This window comes from Myxocyprinus asiaticus, chromosome 29 (genome assembly GCF_019703515.2).
Source record: "Myxocyprinus asiaticus isolate MX2 ecotype Aquarium Trade chromosome 29, UBuf_Myxa_2, whole genome shotgun sequence".
Classification (NCBI taxonomy): Eukaryota; Metazoa; Chordata; class Actinopteri; order Cypriniformes; family Catostomidae; genus Myxocyprinus; species Myxocyprinus asiaticus.
The window spans coordinates 29335486-29357486 of NC_059372.1; the positions used below are offsets into that span (position 1 = coordinate 29335486).

Consider the following 22001-nt stretch of genomic DNA (forward strand, 5'->3'; position numbering starts at 1 on the left):
GGATTATACTTGGAATATATTTGCCCATCTCTCATCCAATGGCAATGTTTGGTGTCATTTTATTAAATTCTATTTCATACATCACATAAAACTAGATTTCAGTTGCACATTTGCCATCTAAACTCTTTAAAGCATTTTAAATTGGATTTGCATGGTTATTGCAAATCTCTCCAGCCGCCGTGTTCCAAGAAGCTCATTTCCACCTTCCCTTGATGAAGCTGGAAGAGTCACAAGCTCATTGCCCTTACAGAATGCATAATTAAGCATGTGTGCAAAAGTAAAGATATGATGATCATTTTCTGTGTAGAAGGAAAATGCTGCGGGCATGAATTATTGGCTACTTACTCTTCTGAATCAGCACAGGACATTAAAGAAACACAGCACCATTCTCAAATGTATCTTTAGTAGATATTTATGTGGAGTGAATCTTTGGGCTATTACTCCTTCTGCTCAGATTTATGTATTATTTGTATGACTTATATAGAACAGTTTTCATGTAGTGTGCAAAGGGAACTGGGTTCAAATCCCAACCTAATATTTATTTCAAAATAATAACTGAACTTGACAGCTGAACTTTGACATTTGTTAATTCCTTTTGTGTTCCACAGGAAAAGTTTAGTGACATTGGTGGGTAGATGATGACTGAATTTTCAAGCAAATGAGTCTGGAATTACCAAATTTAGTGAATGGTGATTTCTACCACAGCTTTTTAGAACAACACTTTATTTTTACCTGCAACAATCGTGCAAATTATGATCAATAATACAAATAATCTTTTTTAAAGTTGCATTCAAAATCCACTTTGTTTGAAAATTTGAGTGGGCCAAGTGGGCATATGACGCTTCTGTTGGTAATGGCTGTTTGTAATTCCTCCACATTTGTAGTTTGGAAATAATGAAGAAACTAATTACAATTCAAATACTGTTGAGTCTTGCCAAGAGCTTCCCTGAATTCCCTTGTCATTGTGAATGTCAGTTTGAACAGTTCAGGGAGTCAGAGGTTTAGGTTATGATTAAAGGTTATAAGGATGCCCCCAGCTTTCAGAGCAGGATCTCAGAAGTGATGGAACAGGCCAATTATGTTTGACTGATTCTCAATGCTGCTTCAGCCTCTGGGATTCAAGCACCTCAACAATCACATCCATCACAGACCATAGAGAGCCTCCAGACATCGCACAACCCGAGGACAGTCTGATAAGGTCACACACATCAGCCATTTGTATATGTGTGAGCATGTATAGTATTTGTGTGCTTGTGTGCCAGTGGGCTGCAAATACACAGCAAACTATAACTGTGTATCTGTGATGATCTATGTAATGAGGAGGAGGGCGTTGCCGGGCTGTGAGGATTCACGCCTGGTGCTGATTGGGGCAACTCAGTGCCAGACGTGCATCCTCACGGCCTGGCCTTGCCCTCCTCCTTGTCACAATCTACTTTTGTTTTAAAAGAAAAGTTCACCCAAAAATGATAATTATCTCACCATTTACTCACCCTCATGACTCAGTGGCTGTATCTCGTTTGGAAGGCTGCATGCTAGGTAGGACGCGTCCTTCGAAGGCTGCAGTATACGGAGTGTCCTCCTTTAAACAAGCCTCGTTTAAACGAGATGGCCTTCGTAGGACATACGGAAACGGAAGGTAACATGGTTGCTATGACAGCACTCCACTCTTTAACAAGAGCGAGCGCTTTGTGTGAGAAGGGAACAAAGTCCCTTTAGAAGGGAATGTATAAGGTACATTTTTAGGACAGTTATTATGATGTAAAGAGAAAAGAAAATAAATTTTACAGGTGTACTTTTAGTCTAATACTTTATTTTAATTATATATTAATATAATTATACATATTATATACTCTGCACCCATCTACTGAGGTACTTCAACTTGGTAATTAACATTACTTGCGTTTGAACATATTTACGGGCAAATCGGTGTAATTTATTTTTAGACATTTCCGTTGAAGCAAAGAATTGTGGGTTATGAGTACCCACGAAGGATACACCTGAAATTCCCGTGAAAGAAGGCTGTATTCGAAATGTCCTACTCGCTTTTCTGAAATGAGACAGCCTCGATGACGTATGCAGCTGACAAATGCGACCTCCGGAGGACGCATCCTTCCAAACGAGACACAGCCATTGTGTCCTTTTTGGAGCTTGAACGTTTTGGACTCCACTGACTTACATTGTATAAACAAAAGACATTCTTCATCTGTGTTCCGCAGAACACAGAAAGTCATACGAGTTTGAGATGGCATGAGGGTAAGTAAATGATGAGAGAATTAAAATTTTTGGATGAACTATTCCTTTAAATGGCACAGATTTATTGTAAAATGAACAATTCATTGATAGATGATTTATTAGCTCTTTTAATGAATCACAAGAGAAATGTAATTCCATTTTTATACTTTTTATTTTATATAGAGATGCAACATAATAATTCCATTATTAAACATCACATGCTACAGTAAATAAACTATTTAAGTGTGATGCCTAAGAAAACTATTTGAACCATGTATTATTCAGAATTATTCTCCATTAAAATGATTGAATAAAATCAATATTTCCTCATAAAAATCTATGTTAAGCAATAACATTAATAAACAATAACATTAGCATATACAGTATATACAGTATACTGTACTACTCAGACCCAGCTGTAGTACAAACATTTAATATTTTTTTCAGCATGTTACATATACCACAACAGAATTAACATCAACTGTGGAATTTAGATCATATATTAATTCAACAAACATTGATTCAGATAGGTTTGGATTCCATTAATGTGATGACACTATTTTTATGGATCCAAACTCTAATGCATGTAAACTGTGAATCTAACTACTACTGATCTAAAACACAGTGAAGTCACATTGTTTAGCGCCATAAAATGAGTTATAGTGTAGCTTAATAGAAAAGACAGGCTCACATAGAAAAGGTACTGTATTGATTTGAAAGGCAGCAACAATAACATTACAATAAATAAATGTAGAGGGCCGATCATCTAGATCATCCAAAGAAAATGAGTTGGACATACAAGATAACACTTTGCTGATTCACATTGCAGTTATTTTATCAGGATATACCCCAGAGAACCATGAAGCAAACACTTCAAATTCTCTTACTGTGTTGGTCTTGTTTTCTGTATAGCCTCAGAAAGTGATTCTCTCATACAGCTCTCTCATTTTCTCTCTTTTTACAGATCTCTGTCTCACTCTGTGCCTTAGCCAGCATACCCACATGTGGCAAATGTACATTTGCTACTCTTAGTAACATACTGAATACTTCCAAACACTATAAGTGCTCAGCATCCTCCCTGCTGTGAATATCCACTATGTTCTCTAGAATTCTACACACACAGTGGTTGATGTGGATGGATTTAAACTACAGTGGTTTTTACCAAACTGCTGATCCAACAGCAGAATGTGCGTTCTGCTCTTTTTTGTAAAATGTAAGCCAGGAGCATTAAAGGAATAGTTCACCCAAAAATGAAAATTTGCTGATAATTTACTCACCCTCAGACCATCCAAGATGGATCTGAGTTTCTTTCTTCATCAAAATAGAATTGAAGATTTTTAGGATTTTATTTCAGGCCTCCTCCTTTAAACAATGCAAGTGAATGTACTCCATTTTTTGATTGTCCAAAATGCATATTTAGGGTGCATCAGAATAATCCACAGGACTCCAGTCAATAAATAAAGTCATTCTGAACCAAAACGATTGATTATTTTTAGAAACAAAACAATACTTATATACTTTTTAACTACAAATGTTCGCTTCTGTACATCACTGTGACGAGCGCTCATGAGAGGGATGACGTAAGCTCGTTGGTAAGGTCACGTGTCATGTGGAGGAGGAGGCATGAAGTGCGTCATTGTTTACAAGAGAAACTTGCACAGACCACAGACCAAGCGCCGTTCACAAACCAAAACAGTCTAAAACAATTTCAAAACAGTATAAGATAAAAAAAATCATTTCCAAATAATAATAAAAACATTACTGCAGTAAATAACCATCCTTTATTTCGGAGCAATTCCGTTGCGTTATTTACTTGTGCTTTTTCTTTAGCAGAAATATATAGGCTATATGACTGTCAGGAATTCAAGCCACACAAGTTGTAGTTAGTGAAACTAAGTTTGAGAGCATTTACTGAGATTCACAGGGTTTACACAGTGAGATCAATGGTACAGGTGATATCACACAGAAGAGAAGCTTCACAAACTGAAGCGAGTGAATTGAGTGCAGGTGTGGTGAATTAGAAATCGAGTGATGAGGAACGGAGTGCTGAGGGAGGTGCAGAGCCCGAGGGAGGCGTGACAATGACACATTTTTCACACATACTTGAGTTCGCTGGAAAAACAGCACGGGCACAGCTGATGAATTCAGATATCGACCCTTTGTTTCTTTCGATGGTCTGAAGTCCTCAGGGGTAAAATGTTCACTGCACACCCTCCAATATTTGAGAGAATGTAGGGGTGTACTGATATCCAGGTTAAGCGCGATAAGCCAGAGCTTCAATCGATCATGATCACGTATAGGCAATCAATGAAAAGTTAATATTTTTCCCAGCGTGCATTTTCTTTGGGGCTTCTGAAGGTTGAAGCATCTAGGATACACACACCAAACGACCGTTTTGAACAATACACTTATACAAATACAAATCTACAGCAAAGACAATTAAACTTTTGTACAGCTCTCCTCTTGTAAACAATGACGCGCTTCCTGTCTCCTCCTCCACGTGACAAGTAACCTTACCAACGAGCTTATGTCATCCCTCTCATGAGTATGCATCACAGAGATGTAGGGAAGTGAACATTTATAATTAAAAAGAATATAAGTATTGTTTTGTTTCTAAAAATAATCAATCGTTTGGGTTCAGAAGAACTTTATTTGTCGACTGGAGTCCTGTGGATTATTTTGATGCACCCTTAATATGCATTTTGGACCGTCATAAAAATGGAGTACATTCACTTGCATTATTTAGAGGAAGAGGCCTGAAATGAAATCCTAAAAATCTTAAATTTTGTTTTGATGAAGAAAGAAACTCAAGATGAAAGATTCATCTTGGATGGCCTGAGGGTGAGTAAATTATCAGCAAATTTTTGGGTGAACTATTCCTGTAAGAAGACTCCAGTACCCCTCCTGCTTTGCCTTCATACATTTATTATAAACAGTGTCCGAAATAAAGAAGGGCTGAGTTGAGGGTATTTATCCAAAATAAATAAAAATGATTGTGCTTCATTGAGTTTTTATTCTGTCCAAAAATTCTTTCAAATTTGGAAAGTTGTAAATGGCACACCGGAGTTCTTTGTGCCACACTGAGATTGATTGCCTGTTAAACAACTTGCTGCTACATTCCAGAGCCTCATTGTTTCAAACCTAACACACAGGGCCACAATAAGGTACCGCAGGGCCCCGGGGCTTAAACTTTTAACCGCTTGGCTGAACCAACAAAGGAATGCAATGTGAAGGTTGTACAACATGGGCCATCATTTGGTTTGAATGGATCACATGACTGCGTCACATGACAACAAAAACGTTATTGCTTTTAGACATCTCCACTCCACCTGTCCACAATATAATGCAAAAAAGGTGTTTTCAAGTTTATCGAGAGGGTTTTTGAAAAGCTCAGTTTTCGCTGTCAACAAAGCCATCTCAGTGTGAAAAACATATTAGTGTGTATGTTGCCTGAGATTTCAATGGAAAAAGTATTAGTGTGGATGTGGCCACAGTTTTGTGAAGCAATTAGAATGGGACTGACACTGCGGATCTTCACATGATAAAAGTTACAAATCCTAATTTATGATTTTTAATACCCTTGAGTTACAATGTCACCCCGTGTTTACCTCTGTGTTGAACATTTACGTTTGTATCTGTCATGATTCACTGTTGTTTTGCCTCTGTCATCTGTCTCTAGTCTCCCTTGCACTACATTTCCCATAATTCACTGCCGATCACTACCAGCTGCTCCCTATTGTTCTCACCTGTGTTTTATTTACCACGTTTATACCTGTGTATATATTGCCCTGATGTCTGTTTTACCTTTGTTAGCTGTTGTGTTTCTTTCCAGTTCATGCTCCGGTTTCAATCCTGTTTATTTACATTTGTTTTTGCTTCCTGGTTCCCAGTCTTGCCCTGTTCCAGCGTTTATCCTGTTTTGTATTTTGTTTTATTTTTTTCATTAAAGTTAAGCTGCTCCTAGATCCTGCTCTCGTGACCTTCTTTAAACATTACAGTATCACACTAGCAGGTAACGTGAACAATAGCAGTTGGTGCATGATTAAATTCAAACGAAGCTACCACTGAACAGAACAGAGTTCATCATGGTCAAGTTAATCAAGTCATCTAAAAAAAAAAAAAAGAAAAAAGAAAAAGAAACCTGCACCTGTTATACATCCACTGGCATAGAGTTAGAATGTTTCTTGGTATATTTTGGTTTCAGTAAATACACTAGTGTGGGTTTTTAACCCAGGACATTCTATACATTTTTTTACCTCTAGCCTACTGGTCATCATTGGAATTTAGTAATCTCACACTTAAGTTTGTAATATTTGTTGAGCAGGGTAGTGTGCAAATGAAGTTGTATTGTATTATTTTTTACTTGATATATTAACCATAAAAGTCAGAAAATTAGATTTTACATGTGAAGTTCTCAATACCTGGCCTCCTCATGGGGGTTCCATTGCATTTAGGTTGAGGATCCCCCAAGAGTCCTGACACAGTCAGAGTCCAGCAGTGCATGCTATCTTTAATCTTCCATTTTTTTTATTTGGCTTTCCTTCTGTATTTTCAAATTCCATGATCCACATCATTGTCATATGTCACAGGCTCCGATCTTCTGTTCTAGCCCACTCGTCTCCCACTAAATGGTAGCCTGTGAATGATGGAGGTTTGATGTAATGCTCAGCTCATGTCTGCCCACAAGTCTCTGGCCAGTGTTCCTTAGAAATGTGTGCTCTCCATACAGCTGAAAATGTATTATGTGCTGCCTCTCCATTTTAATTTAGTCGAACATATTCTATAATTGTAATCTGAAAATTCTCCCCCTCTCTCTCTCTTTGCAAATTACAGAACAAGGCTGTGTTTAAACTAAGCTACTTCAGAATGACAGAATCAATTATGCCAGTACTCATGTAGAGCATTCGCCCTCAGTTTGAACACAAGAGCACTGTCTTGCTGAATGTAGTGTTGCTAAGGCGACAGAATGGTGACAGACAATGTCTCGCTGTGTTATGAGCAAACGTCACTTATTTGACAATGTAGCAGACTTCAGTTTGAATATCTCTGTTGTGTGCCAGTGATGAAAAAAAAAATTCTTGATGGTCTGTGTCCTTTGTGTGCTCGTCCCATGTTGGTAAATTATATCTGCTGGATATACTGTAAACTGTTTGCTGGGTCACAGGAATAAAAACTGTTCGAAGTCTGTTCCTTAAAGGTGAAGTGTAATTACTGCATCACTAGTGTAACCAAACGAAATTGAAAAAGTAATCACTGTTTTCAAACAGGTTTCCAAACACTACGAATTGTTTTCTTATAGTTGCCTCTTCATATTAAACTCGAATAAGAGAAAGTATTTTAACATTGAAAAAAATTACATCACCTTTAAGAATGATTTATGAATGATGACCTTCAACCTTAAACTCCCTTCTAGCTGTCCAAAACTGTTTATTGTTATATTTAATTTTTAAAATGAGAAACAATGAACATCTCAATATAATTTTTTTCCCCTCTAGTATTTACACTGTTTCAGCGCACTGTTCATTCACTTTTTGTGCATTTTATGGTACCAAAATGCTACAGTTCCACCCATAAACACTGTCTCAAGTCTATTCTGCAACACTCAAAAGCTCAGTAGCATACTGAAGTATGCTGCATGACCATAATAATTCTAGTCATAACTCAATCTGAACACATTCTTCACTTTGGTGGTCTCTCCTTGGCTTTGCTGAATGAAATGGAGGAAATAAATGGCTGGATATTGGCAGCTGTCAGTAAATGGTCTCCTTGATGATGTTGGTGGAGAAGGTCTGGTTGCTGCAGATGCTGATTGAGTGTCTTGTGAGAACACGTTTCTGTTTTTTATGGCGGCATGGCAGGAAGAAGTAGCGAAGCGTGGCAAAAAAAATTTGCCGGTAGTTGGCAGAGACAAGATTGTAAAGGATGGGGTTTATGGCCGAGCTGACATAGAAGAGCACGTTGGTGACCATGTAGAAGTAGTGGTAGAAATCGAAGAGACCACTGTGGAAGAGAAAGAAATATATTGAGAGAGATAAATGATTACCCAAGAAATCTATGCTTGTTGAGGCTTATTTTGTGGCATTAATAAAGGTATAGTGCACCAAAAAACAAAAAAAACAAAATGAGATGTCAGGCAGAATGCTAACCTCAGTCACCTTTGAAAAAAAAAAAAAAAATTCTGAATACAACTAGAGGTGAGAATTGAGGTAGAAAGTAGTCCCCTGGGAGATTTAGATGAGATTGTTGTTGAAATTTGGATTTGTTTTTGTATTACGAGTTTTACCACCGCAAGCTGATACTTTGTGTGTGTGTGGTGTGTTAAAAAAAAGCCTGAAAATCAAATCAAGCCACTTAGGGGTCCACCAAACATTTGTGCCCAGGGGTCTGTAACTTGATGATCTGGGCATGGCTGATCCTAGACCTGACAAACTGAAGCAACCCCAGATCATAACACTGCCTCCAGAGGCTTGTACAGTGGGCACTATGCATGACGGGTGCATCATTTCATGCGCTTCCCTTCTTACCCTGACGCGCCCATCGCTTTAAAAATAGGGTAAATCTGGACTCATCAGACCACATGACCTTTTTCCATTGCTCCACAGTCCAATCTTTATGCTCCCTAGCAAACTGAACTTGTTTTTTCCAATTAGCCTCACTAAAAAGTGGCTTTCTTGTGGCCACACAGCTGTTTAGTCCCAATCTTGTAAATTCTCATCGCATTGTGCGTGGAAATGCTCCTTTCACTATTAAACATAGCCTTGAGTTCTACTGTCGATTTTTTATTATGTGACTTCACCAAGCATTTTAGGGTGCATTTACACTAACATTTTTGGTGCGCACCAGGGGTCGAATGACGTCAAAGTTCGGTTCGTTTGAATAATGTGAACGCTGTTTTCTGAACTTGGGTGCGCACCTGGGAACCGCACCCGGGTCTGCTTGAAAAGGTGGTCTGGGGTACGGTTCATGTGAACTCTGGTTCAATTCGCTGCTAATATGAACGCAATCGTACCAAATCGCGGAAGTGAAACGCTTGTGATGACGTACAATTTGCATGCTCGCAGTCGCAATTATTATGGTATAATGCATTTCTCCTTCCTGTTTGTGTCCAAATACACTGCCTTCAGAGAGCAGCTACTATTCTTCACTTTTCTTGCAACGTATCCGTGGGCACGTGGCAGACAAACGCTAATATTCATCACATCATTGCACATTCAATGCATCAATGGGCGACAAACACAAGTGTTGTTCTTTGCATGGCAATTTTTTGTGGTAAATCCAAAGAGACAAGCTTTAATTCGGCACTTAACACAGTGACATCTTCTCGAGTTGTTTCCTAGTTACAGTGGTAAACAGCTGCTGCTTGTACTCACGTTGATGATGTAATCAGACCACGGTTCGGACACAAATAATATGATGTGAACACAGACCAGTGCAGGCAGCAGGAAGGGGAGGAAATGAACTCGGGTTCGGTTCAAGCAATCAGACCAAGTGTGAAAGCACCCTTAGTGATCTCCGATCACGATCATTCAAGATTTTTTTCCGACCACATTTCTTCCATGAAGCTGACAGTTTACCGCTACCCTTCCAGGTTTTAATAATATGTTGAAAAGTTCTTAACCCAATTCCAGTGATTTCAGCAATCTCCTTAGATGTTTTCTTTGCTTGATGCAGGCCAATAATTTGCCCCTTCTGAAACACAGTAACATCTTTTCCACAACCACGAGATATGTCTTCCGACATGGTTGTTTAAGAAATGAGAAGCTACACATTGCATCAGTTAGGGTTAAAATAATTGTTGCCACTTAATCACTGCAATAATGATCCAATCATAGGCTCTTAAGTATCTGCTTATATAAATCCAAACAGCGACTTTTTTTTTGGCCAGGCAGTGTAAATTAAAGGTGCACTCGGTAATGTTTTGAAGTATGTCGAAGTGGCTTACATCGGCTTACACTGACACATAGTCGCCTGGATGCAGCATCATTCAAACACAGTTTTCAGTTACCAATGCCATTGTAGAAATTCACTATGCACAGTAAACCAGGATTAATTTAATCCATGAATGAAAGTGTCCAATAACATGTCTGTTACAGAGATTAAGCGAGCAGTATTCAGCTGGTCATGTGATTCTAACATGGCTGACCCCATGAGGCACCTCTGCTCCATGTAGAATAAAAAAGCTTTTAAAAGGTTACTGATATGACTGAACACTTCATCTCACATGATTGGTCATGATTTTATACATATGTTTCAAAATTACTATTTATAAATGAGGAAAAAATGATCGAATATTGCGGTGTCAATATTGCAAATAGTGGTAAAATTGATACATTCATTACAAACAATAATGACTATGTCCCTATATGTCTTAATGATGACAAGTCTAAAGTTATTTAAAGTAAAATGAAAAGGACGTTCAAAAGGACTGATAGCGAACATTGCCTAAATGTCCCAGAATGTTCACTGGAAGTTCTGCGCTTTAATGTTTAAAGAACCCTACACAAAGATGTTCAGGGAACGTTCACAGTGGCCATTCAGGGGAAGTTCAACAACCTTTTTTTGTTAGCTGGGGAACACCATGAGGGTAACTAAATGATTTTCATTTTAACTATCCCTTTAAATGTATTTTAAATGTCACATTCAATATCCCTAATGCCTGACAGATATCACTGAAGTATGTGTCCTAAGAAATCATACCTGTCTCTGACACAGTCCTAAGTTTTGTAAACAGCAAAAAGATATTCAAGAGGCCGGAGTGCACTTTTATTTAGCATATCACAAAAACTCTCTACCTGTGAATAATTGTGCGCATATGGGACTGCTGATATCGGGTTAGCTTATATGTCTTTGGAAAACAGGGTTGTGGACAAAGGTGTGTGGCTGAAGTTAACACAGCACCTTTAAGTATTTAAAAGTATTTTTCAGTTGCAACTCAGTTCCCTTCTCAGAAACTGCTAATACATATACACAAGAGCAGTTTTACATCATCTTTGTGGGTACAAATACACTGATGATAACCCTCATTCAAGAACCTGTTTTGACCTTTACACAACACACACAGTCACAAACATAGATTATATATAATTACTGCACTTCATTTCAAATTATTTGTATATCCATCTAACATAAAGAAAAACACTGCTAAATACACAAAAAAACATCACCTCTCTAAATCTAAATTACTGCACTTCTTAGAGTTGCAGAAAAAAAAGAAGCTTTTATTAAACCGGAAGCATGGACACACACACACATTTTGCTAATTATCATAGGTGACTCATGGTTAGCTCATGTCTGCTTTATTTTTCCCTAAAACATTTTATCTTTCTCTCTGTCTCTCTCAATCTCCACAGACCTTCTGAAATCTAAATAAATCTGTAATTGTAATAAAAAAAAAAAAGAAACACGCTATAATAATATCTCGGTAATAATAATAATAATAATTCCTGATGGAGGGAACGAGACATTGTGTTGATGTAGTGACTCTAGGGGTTGCTCCTGGGAGCCCCAAACACCTCCAGTATTTGAGAAAAGGCCAAAGAGAATTGGTGAGTGGAATTTGCATGCCACTCCCCCGGACATTCGGGTATAAAAGGAGCTGGCTCACAACCACTCATTCAGGTTTTGTGCTGAGGAGCCGAGACAAGGTCCCGGCCATTTCAGCAGATAGTACAGCGTTGTGGCAAGAGGGACACAACACTGTTACAACAGTAACCAAGACTTTCTCCTTCTGTCACTCACTCGATGTTGTGTTGATGTAGTGACACTAGGGGTCCCTATAGAAAAACGCCACAACAGCTGGACCGTGTTACGTGAACTGCCGATGCAGGTGCAAGCAAGCTGCTGCGTGCGTAATAGCAGGTGCATCAGTCCGCACGTAACCTCCCCAAATGCCCCACAAGATGTCATGTAGTTCCCCACATCCCAGAAGGGGGGAAGCGACTTAACTAGTGCCAGCCGCGGCCTTTTCTCTCTATGTTTTCTCTCCACAGAGTATTAGATTCGGCTGGGGCCATCTAACGCTATTACACACGCCGGGGAAAGTGTTCTTTTCCTTTCCTATTCTTTCAGGGGGAAAAGACCCCGTGGAGACCACATCATGGCTGGAAGGGAGGTAACATATGGTAATACGTCACGTGGTCTCACCAGCCACACATGGAAGAGGCGCAGTGGTAGGTCCTGCCTGGAAGGGGAGGAGCTCTACAAACACAGCGACTGGGGGCAGAGAGGGATCTGCCCAAGGGAGACGCGGGTCTGCCAACAGGGAGACCACACCGTGGAAAATACATCACAGGGGGTTACTGGAGTAATCTGCACCTGTGGAGCACCTATCCCAGTACAGGGCATATTAGTACCTGTAGTGGGTCCGGCTGCTAATTCCTCCGACGAATTCGCGAGCCACAGGGCTAGGGAGGAAGGACATCCAGGATTCATGGTTCGTGAACTCACATGGGAGAAGAAGCAGACGTCTTCGCCTCACGGAGGGGCAAGGCACTATATGCAAGTGATACACCCGGCCAGCTGTTCCGTATTACCAAACTGACAAAACACGGGACGAAACCGGCTCAACCCGGAGATTGTAATATCTCGCAAAGGTATTGGGTGTTGCCCAGCCCGCTGCTCTGCAGATGTCTGCTAGAGAGGTGCCATTGGCCAGTGCCCATGAGGATGCCAGACTCCTTGTAGAGTGTGCTCATATTCCCAAAGGGGTGGGCACGGCCTGGGCCTGGTATGCCAGAGCGTTGGCATCCATGATCCAGTGGGCAGTCGCCGTGTTGTCTGGCCAGACCAACACGCGCTTGCCCTGGATCAATGGCAAAAGCCTCCGCAGGGCGAGCAGCACTGCCAACAACATGAGGCTGTTGATATGCCAACACAGTCACGGTCCTGTCCAGGAGGCAGTGGCTGCATGCCCATTGCACACGGTGCCCCAGCCTAACTTGGAGGCATCTGTCGTAACCATGACGTGCCTGGACACTTGCTGTAAGGGAACCCCTGCCTGTGACAATGCAAGGTCTGTCCAAGGGCTGAAGAAGTGGTGGCAGATCGGCGTGTTGACCACGCGATGTGTGCCGTGGCACCATGCCCATCTCGTGACTCGAGTCTGAAGCCAGTGCTGGAGCGGTCTCATATGCATCAACCCGAGCGGCACGGCCATCGCCGAGGATGTCATATGCACCAGGAGCCTCTGAAACTGTTTCAGTGGGACCACTGCACTCCACCTGAATGACTTCAGGCAGTTCAGCACCGACTGTGTGCACTCGCTCGTGAGGCACACTATCGTGGAGACTGAGTCTAACTCCTTCCCGAGAAAAGAGATGCTCTGAACCGGGGAGAGCTTGCTCTTTTCCCAGTTGACCCGAAGCCCTAAACGGCTGAGATGCCTGAGCACCAGGTCCCTGTGTGCACACAACAGGTCTCGAGAGTGAGATAGAATCAGCCAGTCATCGAGGTAGTTGAGTATGTGGATGCCCACTTCCCTTAACGAGGCAAGAGCTGCCTATACGATCTTCGTGATGGTGCGAGGGGACAGGGACAGACCGAAGGGGAGGACCTTGTACTGATACGCCCAGCCGTCGAAAGCAAACCGTAGGAAGGGTCTGTGATGAGGTAAAACCGAGACGTGAAAGTATGCATCCTTCAGGTCTACCGCCACGAACCAATCTTGATGCAGGACGCATGCCAAAATGCACTCCTGCGTCAGCAGACGCCACGTCGAGGAGCCTTGCTTCGTCTCGAACTCGTGGCTGCGCTGAGGGGACCCTCGAAGCACTTACCTTGCTCCATGTACCCGGCGTCAGGGGAGGTCGGTGATGGGGGAGGAGGGACTTTTTGACCATCCTCGTAACTCGTCACAACCACCTGGTCGTGGGTGTGAGTGTGGTGCTGCCGGGCACGCGAAGGCGGGTGGCCCACGTTCGCGATGTCCAAGTCGCAGGTGCTTGGTGTCCGGTCGTAAACACCGATTGTATGACCCAAGGAGTGAGGAAACCGCTATTTTTTTAAAAAATGTGGGTACTGCAGCCCATTCGGGGTGCAGCGAACACAAAACAAAAGGGAACACAAGATTTACCTCCCGGCCCTCCACCGGGGATGGAGTGGTCTGGATACCAACTCCATGGTAGCAGCGGACATCTCCCTCCCTGGGTCGTCCATCTCAGGGGCGCTTAGGAGCCTTCTGCGGCTTTGAGTGGCGTCCCGAGCTCAGGAACCAGTCATTTAGCCGTGAGGGCTCAGGGGAGGGTGGAGAGTTCCAGTCCAACCTGACACTTGCGGCGGCCCGGGCAAACATGGTGGTCAGCTCTGCATCGGCCTCAGACTGGGCGGGCAGACCAGAAGGTGGCAGCCCAGTCAAGTCCTCGGCATCCGACATCGCCAGTGCTCTCTCCAGCACAGCAATCAAGGACTCATCCTGCTCACAAGCCCTGAGAGAGATGTTAGGCTGGCCGTGAGGCGAGCTGGTCTCATCTCGGAACTCGACGGGGGCAGACGTGCGTGCTGGGGAACGGGAGGTCTGCGGGGAATTACCCGGTGAGACCATACCCATTGAAATCCCCAAACTGCCTCCAGCGCCAGCCGGAATGGATTTCCCTTGGAGGAAGAAAAGCTGCGACCGCAACGTTGCCATGGTCATGTTCTCGCAATGAGAACACGAACCATCCACGAACGCTGCCTCAGTGTGAGCGCGACCCAGACACGTGAGGCAACGCCCGTGGCCATCAGAGGCGGAGAGATAACTACCGCATCCAGGAATCACACAAAGACAGAAAGGCATCTTTAAAAAGACGTTCACGTCAATGTGTTGCTCTGATAGAGGAAAATATACTCTTTGCAGAAATATATACTCTCTCAGTAGCACTGTGCAGAAGGAGAGAAAGCCGCTGAAATGCGCCATATATCCAACAGCATACGCTTCTATCTGAGGTGAATGGACCGGCAGTGGAATTCAGCTCACTGACACACAACCGCTCGGCTCCGAAGAAAAAATCTGAATGAAAGGTTGCGAGCCAGCTCCTTTTATACCCGTCTGTCCGGAGGAGTGGCATGCAAATTCCACTCGCCAATTCTCACTGGCCTTTTCTCAAAGACTGGAGGTGTTCGGGGCTCCCAGGAGCGACCCCTAGTGTCACTACATCAACACAACATCGAGTGAGTGACAGAAGGGGAACCTTAATTAATAAATAATTATATAATGCTTAACAGATAATTAGTTTATGTATTTTCAGAGTTAGAAATTTGAGATAATGTGCTTGAAAATGTTTACTAATGAATTTAACTAACATTAACTACAGATCTGCATTATATTATGTAAATTCAAATACTAACAAATATTGTTAAACTTTAAATCCTATACTGTATAGCTTTGCACTTTTTAACATCTATAAAAAAGTCCAATGCCCATAAAGGAACTAAATATAATTAGTAAACCTTTATTAACATTTACAATGTATGAATAGTTTCAACTTTAGATTGGATACTGCAAAAATTTGAACAAATAATTAATAAATGAGTTGTAAACAGGGCTGGGAGGGTTACTTTTTAAATGTATTCCACAACAGATTACAGAATACATGCTGTAAAATGTCATTTGTAACGTATTTCATTAGATTACTCAAGGTCAGTAACGTATTCTAAATACTTTGGATTACTTCTTCGGCACTAGTAGATTTTTTCACTTGTTTTGACTATAAAAACTCTGCCAGTACAGTAAGACAAAATACACATGTTAAAAATACATTCTCTGAAAAACCTAAATATCTTATGCAGTATTGTTTCTAAAACAAGATCAATCAAACTGATCTTGTTTTAAGGATTTTTAGATATTTTTACAGGAAAACAATACAAAAATTATTATCAAGAATATGATTTTTGCCCTAATTATCAAAGGTCTTACTAGAAAAAATGAAATTATGATCCAATGTGAACTTTCTTGATAAAAAAATATGATCGTGCCTGGTAACGTGCATGTAAAATGGCTAGAAATAGCATTTTAGCTTAGTGTAAAGCTGACAATTTACACAAGGTTTATTTCTATTTCTTCTGCTCCAAACTTACTTCAAACTTACTTCTCTGTCTGCTCATATGAATGTAACACATCATAAGAAAGTGTTTCACCACTGTTCAAATGCACTTTGGATCACATCATTTATATGTATAAATGTTTTCCATCTGAAAGGACTAAATATTAAATGAAACAAATGACAATAAAATGCAAAGTAATCTCTTCAGTAATCAAAATACTTTTTGAATGTAACTGTATTCTAATTACCCATGATTTAAACTGTAACTGTAGTGGAATACAGTTACTTATATTTTGTATTTTAAATACGTAATCCCATTACATGTATTCCGTTACTCCCCAACCCTGGTTGTAAAGATGTCTAAATAGTAAAGCATGCTTTAATACTTTAACATACAAACAGTAAATGTGTGGATGATAATTTAATAAACATTGGGGTGTTCTATGTTATATTTGATGTAGTTTAGTTAATGTTTATTACATTATTTTAATTTCACATGTGTTACCCTGATGGTGTTTTGTGTTTGTGTGAGTGCAACTGAGCACTGTCTCTACATGTTTATTGATCATTGCTCCTGGAGGAGATGTCATCATGTGCTCTTCTGTAATTTCTACAGTGATTAACAATACCTTATGAAGTAAAAAGCAGATTTTTACAGTTTCAGAAGGTTAATATCAAGTTTATGACGTTTTTCTTTCCTGTAAATGTAACATTTTTTTTTTTTTTTTTTTTTTTTTTTTTTACAGTGCCAGCGTGGTCATGTAAATTACAAAAGTTTTAAACTGTAAAATGTACAGGTTGTTCTGTAAAGTTGTTTGTAAAAGTTGTAAAGTATTTTTTACTGTATTTTTGTACATAATTATTCTGGCAACCACAGCTGCCAGTTTTTTTTTTTTTTTTTTTTTTTTTACAGTGTGTATATTAACAAATGATCTGTTAAGCAATACAGTATATTGTGTTTGTTAATGATTTAATAATAAAAGGTTTTATAAAGTGTTACCAAAAATCCTATATGTGTATATACAGTACTGTACATGTTCTGGCTAGCAGCTGTTGTTTACAACCAAATATTGACTAATCTATCTGTTTAACATTCAACATGCACTGAAATCTATACTATTGAAATTGACAATATTGACAATACAATTTTATGGCAGGATTTGTTTTCTCATTGTAATCTGTTTACTTGTAATGGCTTTGCCCTTATGAGTTTTTTGTTACCATTTGTATTTATATTTATTTTCAATGTTTTCTTAGGCTGCAAGAGAGTTAGGGATTTTGATGGGATTTTGGATAGTGATTAGAATGCAGGAGAAATATGACTGTAATTTGAAATGCTTAAAATGAAGGCTGCGTTTGAACTGCCCCAGTGTAAACCATCGTGTATCCGTTGGGTTCATGTCTCTTCATCACATGCTAAAAAGGAAACTGTGTTTTGACTACACTGACCAAACGTCATATTCGTAATTCATTTTTCATGTGATCTTTGATCACATCAGGATTATGATATCAGGCATATCCACAAAACCATTATGAACCTGTCTATCTCCATCAGCTCAGCAGGGCCATTGCCTGGTGACCCATATTTCACATACACCTGACTCTTAAGGTCTACCTTGAACCTATAACACAATAGCTCATCTCAGTAGTGCAAATTATCCAGACAAACAGTTTCTACTCCTGCTTCCTTCTTTACTGGGGCTCAGCTGTCTCCAACAAGAGGGAGGTACTGGACAACATGCTAATGTATATGTGGTCTCATGTCACCGAATTTCACTATCAGCATAAAGTCTGGTCCACATTGCAGCTTGATCTGGTCAAGAACCAGCCACTTAGAATGGAAGGAGCCATGTATCTGAAATGTAAAGCAACCAACCACAGTTTTTTTTTTTACTTGACATTTAAAAACATATCAATCTGAAATCAAATCAGAATGTGCAGATGTGCTCAAGAATATCTAGTTTACTTGCTACTTGTCTCAAACAAAACTCTTGAATATCTTTCCAATATCTGATGCAAAGAACCTCCTAAACTTTGGAACTTGATATTTGAGAAAGCTCTTGCCATTTTTATGTGGTATATGCATCAGATGGTGTGTTGGCAGTCTGTGGGCCTGCCATCCGAGTAATACTAGTAGCATATTGCGTGGATTCTGTAACATCTGTCCACTTATCTGTAAGGAATAAATGCCATCTATTTCTCCAGAACTATAGATACATAGATTACATTAACTAATGTACAATAAGGAAGAAGAAACAAAAAGAAAAATAAGAGAAACGTGCCAGGTATAAAAGTCTAAAGACAACACTTACAAAAATATTTTAAAAATAAAGCACAGGTTGACAGTTTTTAGAGCTTTGGTATTTTTTGAAAAAGAGATGGACTGGATGTACGGTTTCATTTCTTTTTCAAAAATAATAAATAAGGGCTTTTGATTATTGAATTTGCATCTGTTAATATAAAATTTGCAAGCAGCAAAAAAAGGTTAAAGAAATATTAATTCTTTTTTGTTTTAGTAATACTGTAAAACAAAACAGTACATCTTTGAACAATATTGAGAAATCCAAAATTAAATTTTTGTTAATAAAATTATGGAAATCGGTCCAAAATATTTGTGTATAAGGGCAATACAGATTCAGTTAGGGCATCAAAAAAAGAACAGTTTGTCTCTACATCTGATTTGAATTTTTTAAATATACTTTTGCTGGATAGAATCTATGCAATAATTTAAATGACACTTCTCTTACTTTATTAGTTATCACGTATTCAAAAGGAAATGTCCAAACTTTTTTCCAATCAATATTTTGAACAAAGTTCTCCCAATACGACACCACATATGGGACTGTTACGAGTTCTTTTTGGAAAAGAAATCTAATTCCAAAATTACGTGACGCTGGACATGACAAAAAGCATATTTTCCCAACTGGAGTTTCAAACGGATCTAAACGAACAGGTGAGGGTTATGGTGATTTAGCAGCCTCTTGTAAAGCATAACAGCACCTCTAGGAATAGCATCCATAACAATGGAAAATTCTTTGGGAGTTACTGGAAAATTTAATGTAGACAAAAACTCAGAATAGTTGTAAATAAGTCCTTCAGAATTAAGGAGTTGGGAAACAGTTAGAATGGTGCATTTATATGCTTTTTTCGCACTGCTTAACACCAGCTGAACAGAATTACAACGTCAGCAACTGAGAATTATTGGCTGTCCGGTTAGCCTTGGGCGAGTGTCGTCATTGGTTAGAGGGTTTGGGGGTACCTTTCGTGGTCTGGACAGATCATAAGAACCTAGAATATATTCGTAGCTCCAAACACCTCGACTCTACAGGCTCACTGGGCACTATTTTTCACACCTTCATTCTGCCTTATCGCCCGGGCTCTAAAAACTGCAAACCCGACTTCCTATCTCGATGTTTTGAGGTTGACACCTCCACTATCCCACTGTATACCATTCTACCCACCACTTGCGTGGTGGGCATGGTATCCTGGGAAGTGGAGGCTAAAGTCCATGCGGCACTACGAAATACTGCACCCCCCGCCACATGCCCAGTGGGCCGGTTATTTGTTCTGCAATCTGCCCTGACGCATGTGCTACAGTGGGTCACTCATCCAACGTCGTTTGTCATCCGGTGGTGACACAGACGCTCATTAGACAGCGATTCTGGTGACCATCATTAGTGCAGGACATATGTCGTTTTGTAGCCGCTTGCACTGCTTGATGCTGAAGAGTAATAAAATACTCATGTTGACAGTTCGCTGCCTCCTGACTCCTCCATTGCTCAAATTACAAACTTGCTACAGTGGTGCCGAAACCCGGGAGCGATCGGAGGAAACGTCGTCATGGAATCTTCACCGCTGGGCAAAGTCATCAAGTCCCTCGCAGGCATCCAGAAAAGTCAACATCAGGCCCTCATGGAGTTACACCTGGAGCAGAAACAGCATTTCCAACTCCTGCTCCAGGCTCAAGCGGAGGACCGGATGGTATTCAGAAGCCTGACTGACAGAGAGGGGGCTGCTGCTGCGACCCCGGAGACCTCAGCATCGGTGACCCTCATCAAAATGGGGCCGAGTGATGATCCTGAAGCCTAACTCAACCTGTTTGAGAAGACCGCTGAGGTGTGGAAGTGGCCACCCGAACAGTGGACGGCCCGCCTGTTACCACTCCTCTCCGGGGAAGCACAACTAGCGGCCCAACAACTTCCTGCACCAGCCTCCTCGATTATCAAAATCTGAAAAAGGCCATTGTTCAACGGGTTTGCCGTAGTCCTGACCAGAACCGCCAGTGATTCAGGAGTTCGGGAAACATGGCCGCCTTTTCGCTTTTGCACAACAGCTCCAGGTTGCCTGCCGGAAATGGTTGCTGGCTGAGGGAACTCGCGGCACCGTGGAGATCGTTGACCTGTTGACACTGGATCAATTCACCTCCCAGCTTCCTCGGGGAATGGCAGAGTGGGTCCAGTGCCATCGCCCAGCATCGCTGGAGGAGGCCGTCCAGCTGGCCGAGGACTACATGACGGCGTTTCCAGGAGGCAGCGATCCAGAGAATCTTCCTTCTCACTCTCCTCTCTCTCCCCTGCATCTCAACCCCACCCTCTCGTCCCTCCCCTTTTCGTCCTGTTCCGGATCCCCGGAGGTGGGGAGGAACCCTACCCAAACCCCTTCCCCGATCTATGGGGTCCTTCCCCGTGTCTGTGTGTCTCTCTCTCTCTCTGCTCTCTTCCCCAGGTTGACAGGACCGGCCCCACAAGTGAGGTAGGGAAGCATGGGCCGGTCAGTTGGGGCTGCGGGGAAGCCGGGCACTTCCAGGATCAGTGCTCGGCGATGAAGGTGGCGACACTGGTCTGGATCCCTGATGCTCTGCGGGCCAGCCCCGATCAGGCAGGGACGTACTGTATACCGGTGAGTCTAAAAAGGGTATACATACCAAGCTTTGGTGGATTCAGGCTCAACCTCTATTAACGCTTGGTGCAAGACGGGGCATTGGATAAATGGGTGAGGGTGTGGTATGTGCATGGGGATATTCACATGTATACAGTGGTTACCATTAAAGCATAGAGGCCGCGGTTAATTCCCACCTCACCCATCCACTGATTTTGGGAACAAATTGGCCTGATTTTAAGAATTTATTAAGGGAAATATGTGTGGATGGGTCCTGTAAAATGTTATCTCAGTGTGTGACGTGCGATGCTATGACTGGAGAGGCGGTACCAGGGCAGTCTACGTCTGCTCCACATCAGTATGATGCAAGAGAGGGAGTTCCCATCCTCAGTGGGTTCCCTTAGGGGGATTTCCCTCTGGAGCAGTCACGTGATGAGTCAATCAAACACGCATTTGATCAAGTGAGAGTCATTGATGGTCAACAGCTCCAGCCGGGTGTTGCACTCACGTACCCATATTTTTTTATTATTAAAGATCAGTTGTATTGAGTGATGCAGGACACTTAAACAAAAGAAAATACAACCCAGTTATTAGTACCGAAGAGCCGTCAGGAAACCTTCTTCCAGGCAGCTCACTATAATCCAATGGCTGGCCATTTAGGTAATGAGAAAACTCTGAACCGAATACCGGCCCATTTTTTTTGGCCGGGCATTCACGGGAACATTCACAAGTGGTGTGCGGCATGCCGTGAATGTCAATTGGTGACTCCACCGGCCACCCCAAAAGCGCCATTGCGCCCCTTACACTGATCAAGGTCCCCTTCGAGAGAATTGCCATGGACCTCATAGGGCCATTAGAATGGAATGCACGTGG

General features: G+C 41.3%; 1 protein-coding gene across 1 annotated transcript in view; it reads right to left on the minus strand.

The window, feature by feature from the left end:
• Positions 1-7915: 7915 nt before the first annotated feature.
• The window catches only part of LOC127420397 (neurotensin receptor type 1-like), a 76602-nt gene continuing 62516 nt past the window's right edge, over positions 7916-22001 (minus strand). Inside the window, exon 4 of the mRNA XM_051662666.1 lies at positions 7916-8232. Coding sequence (XP_051518626.1) covers positions 7983-8232 — 250 coding nt within the window. The 3' untranslated portion in view covers positions 7916-7982. The remainder of the gene's footprint in view (positions 8233-22001) is intronic.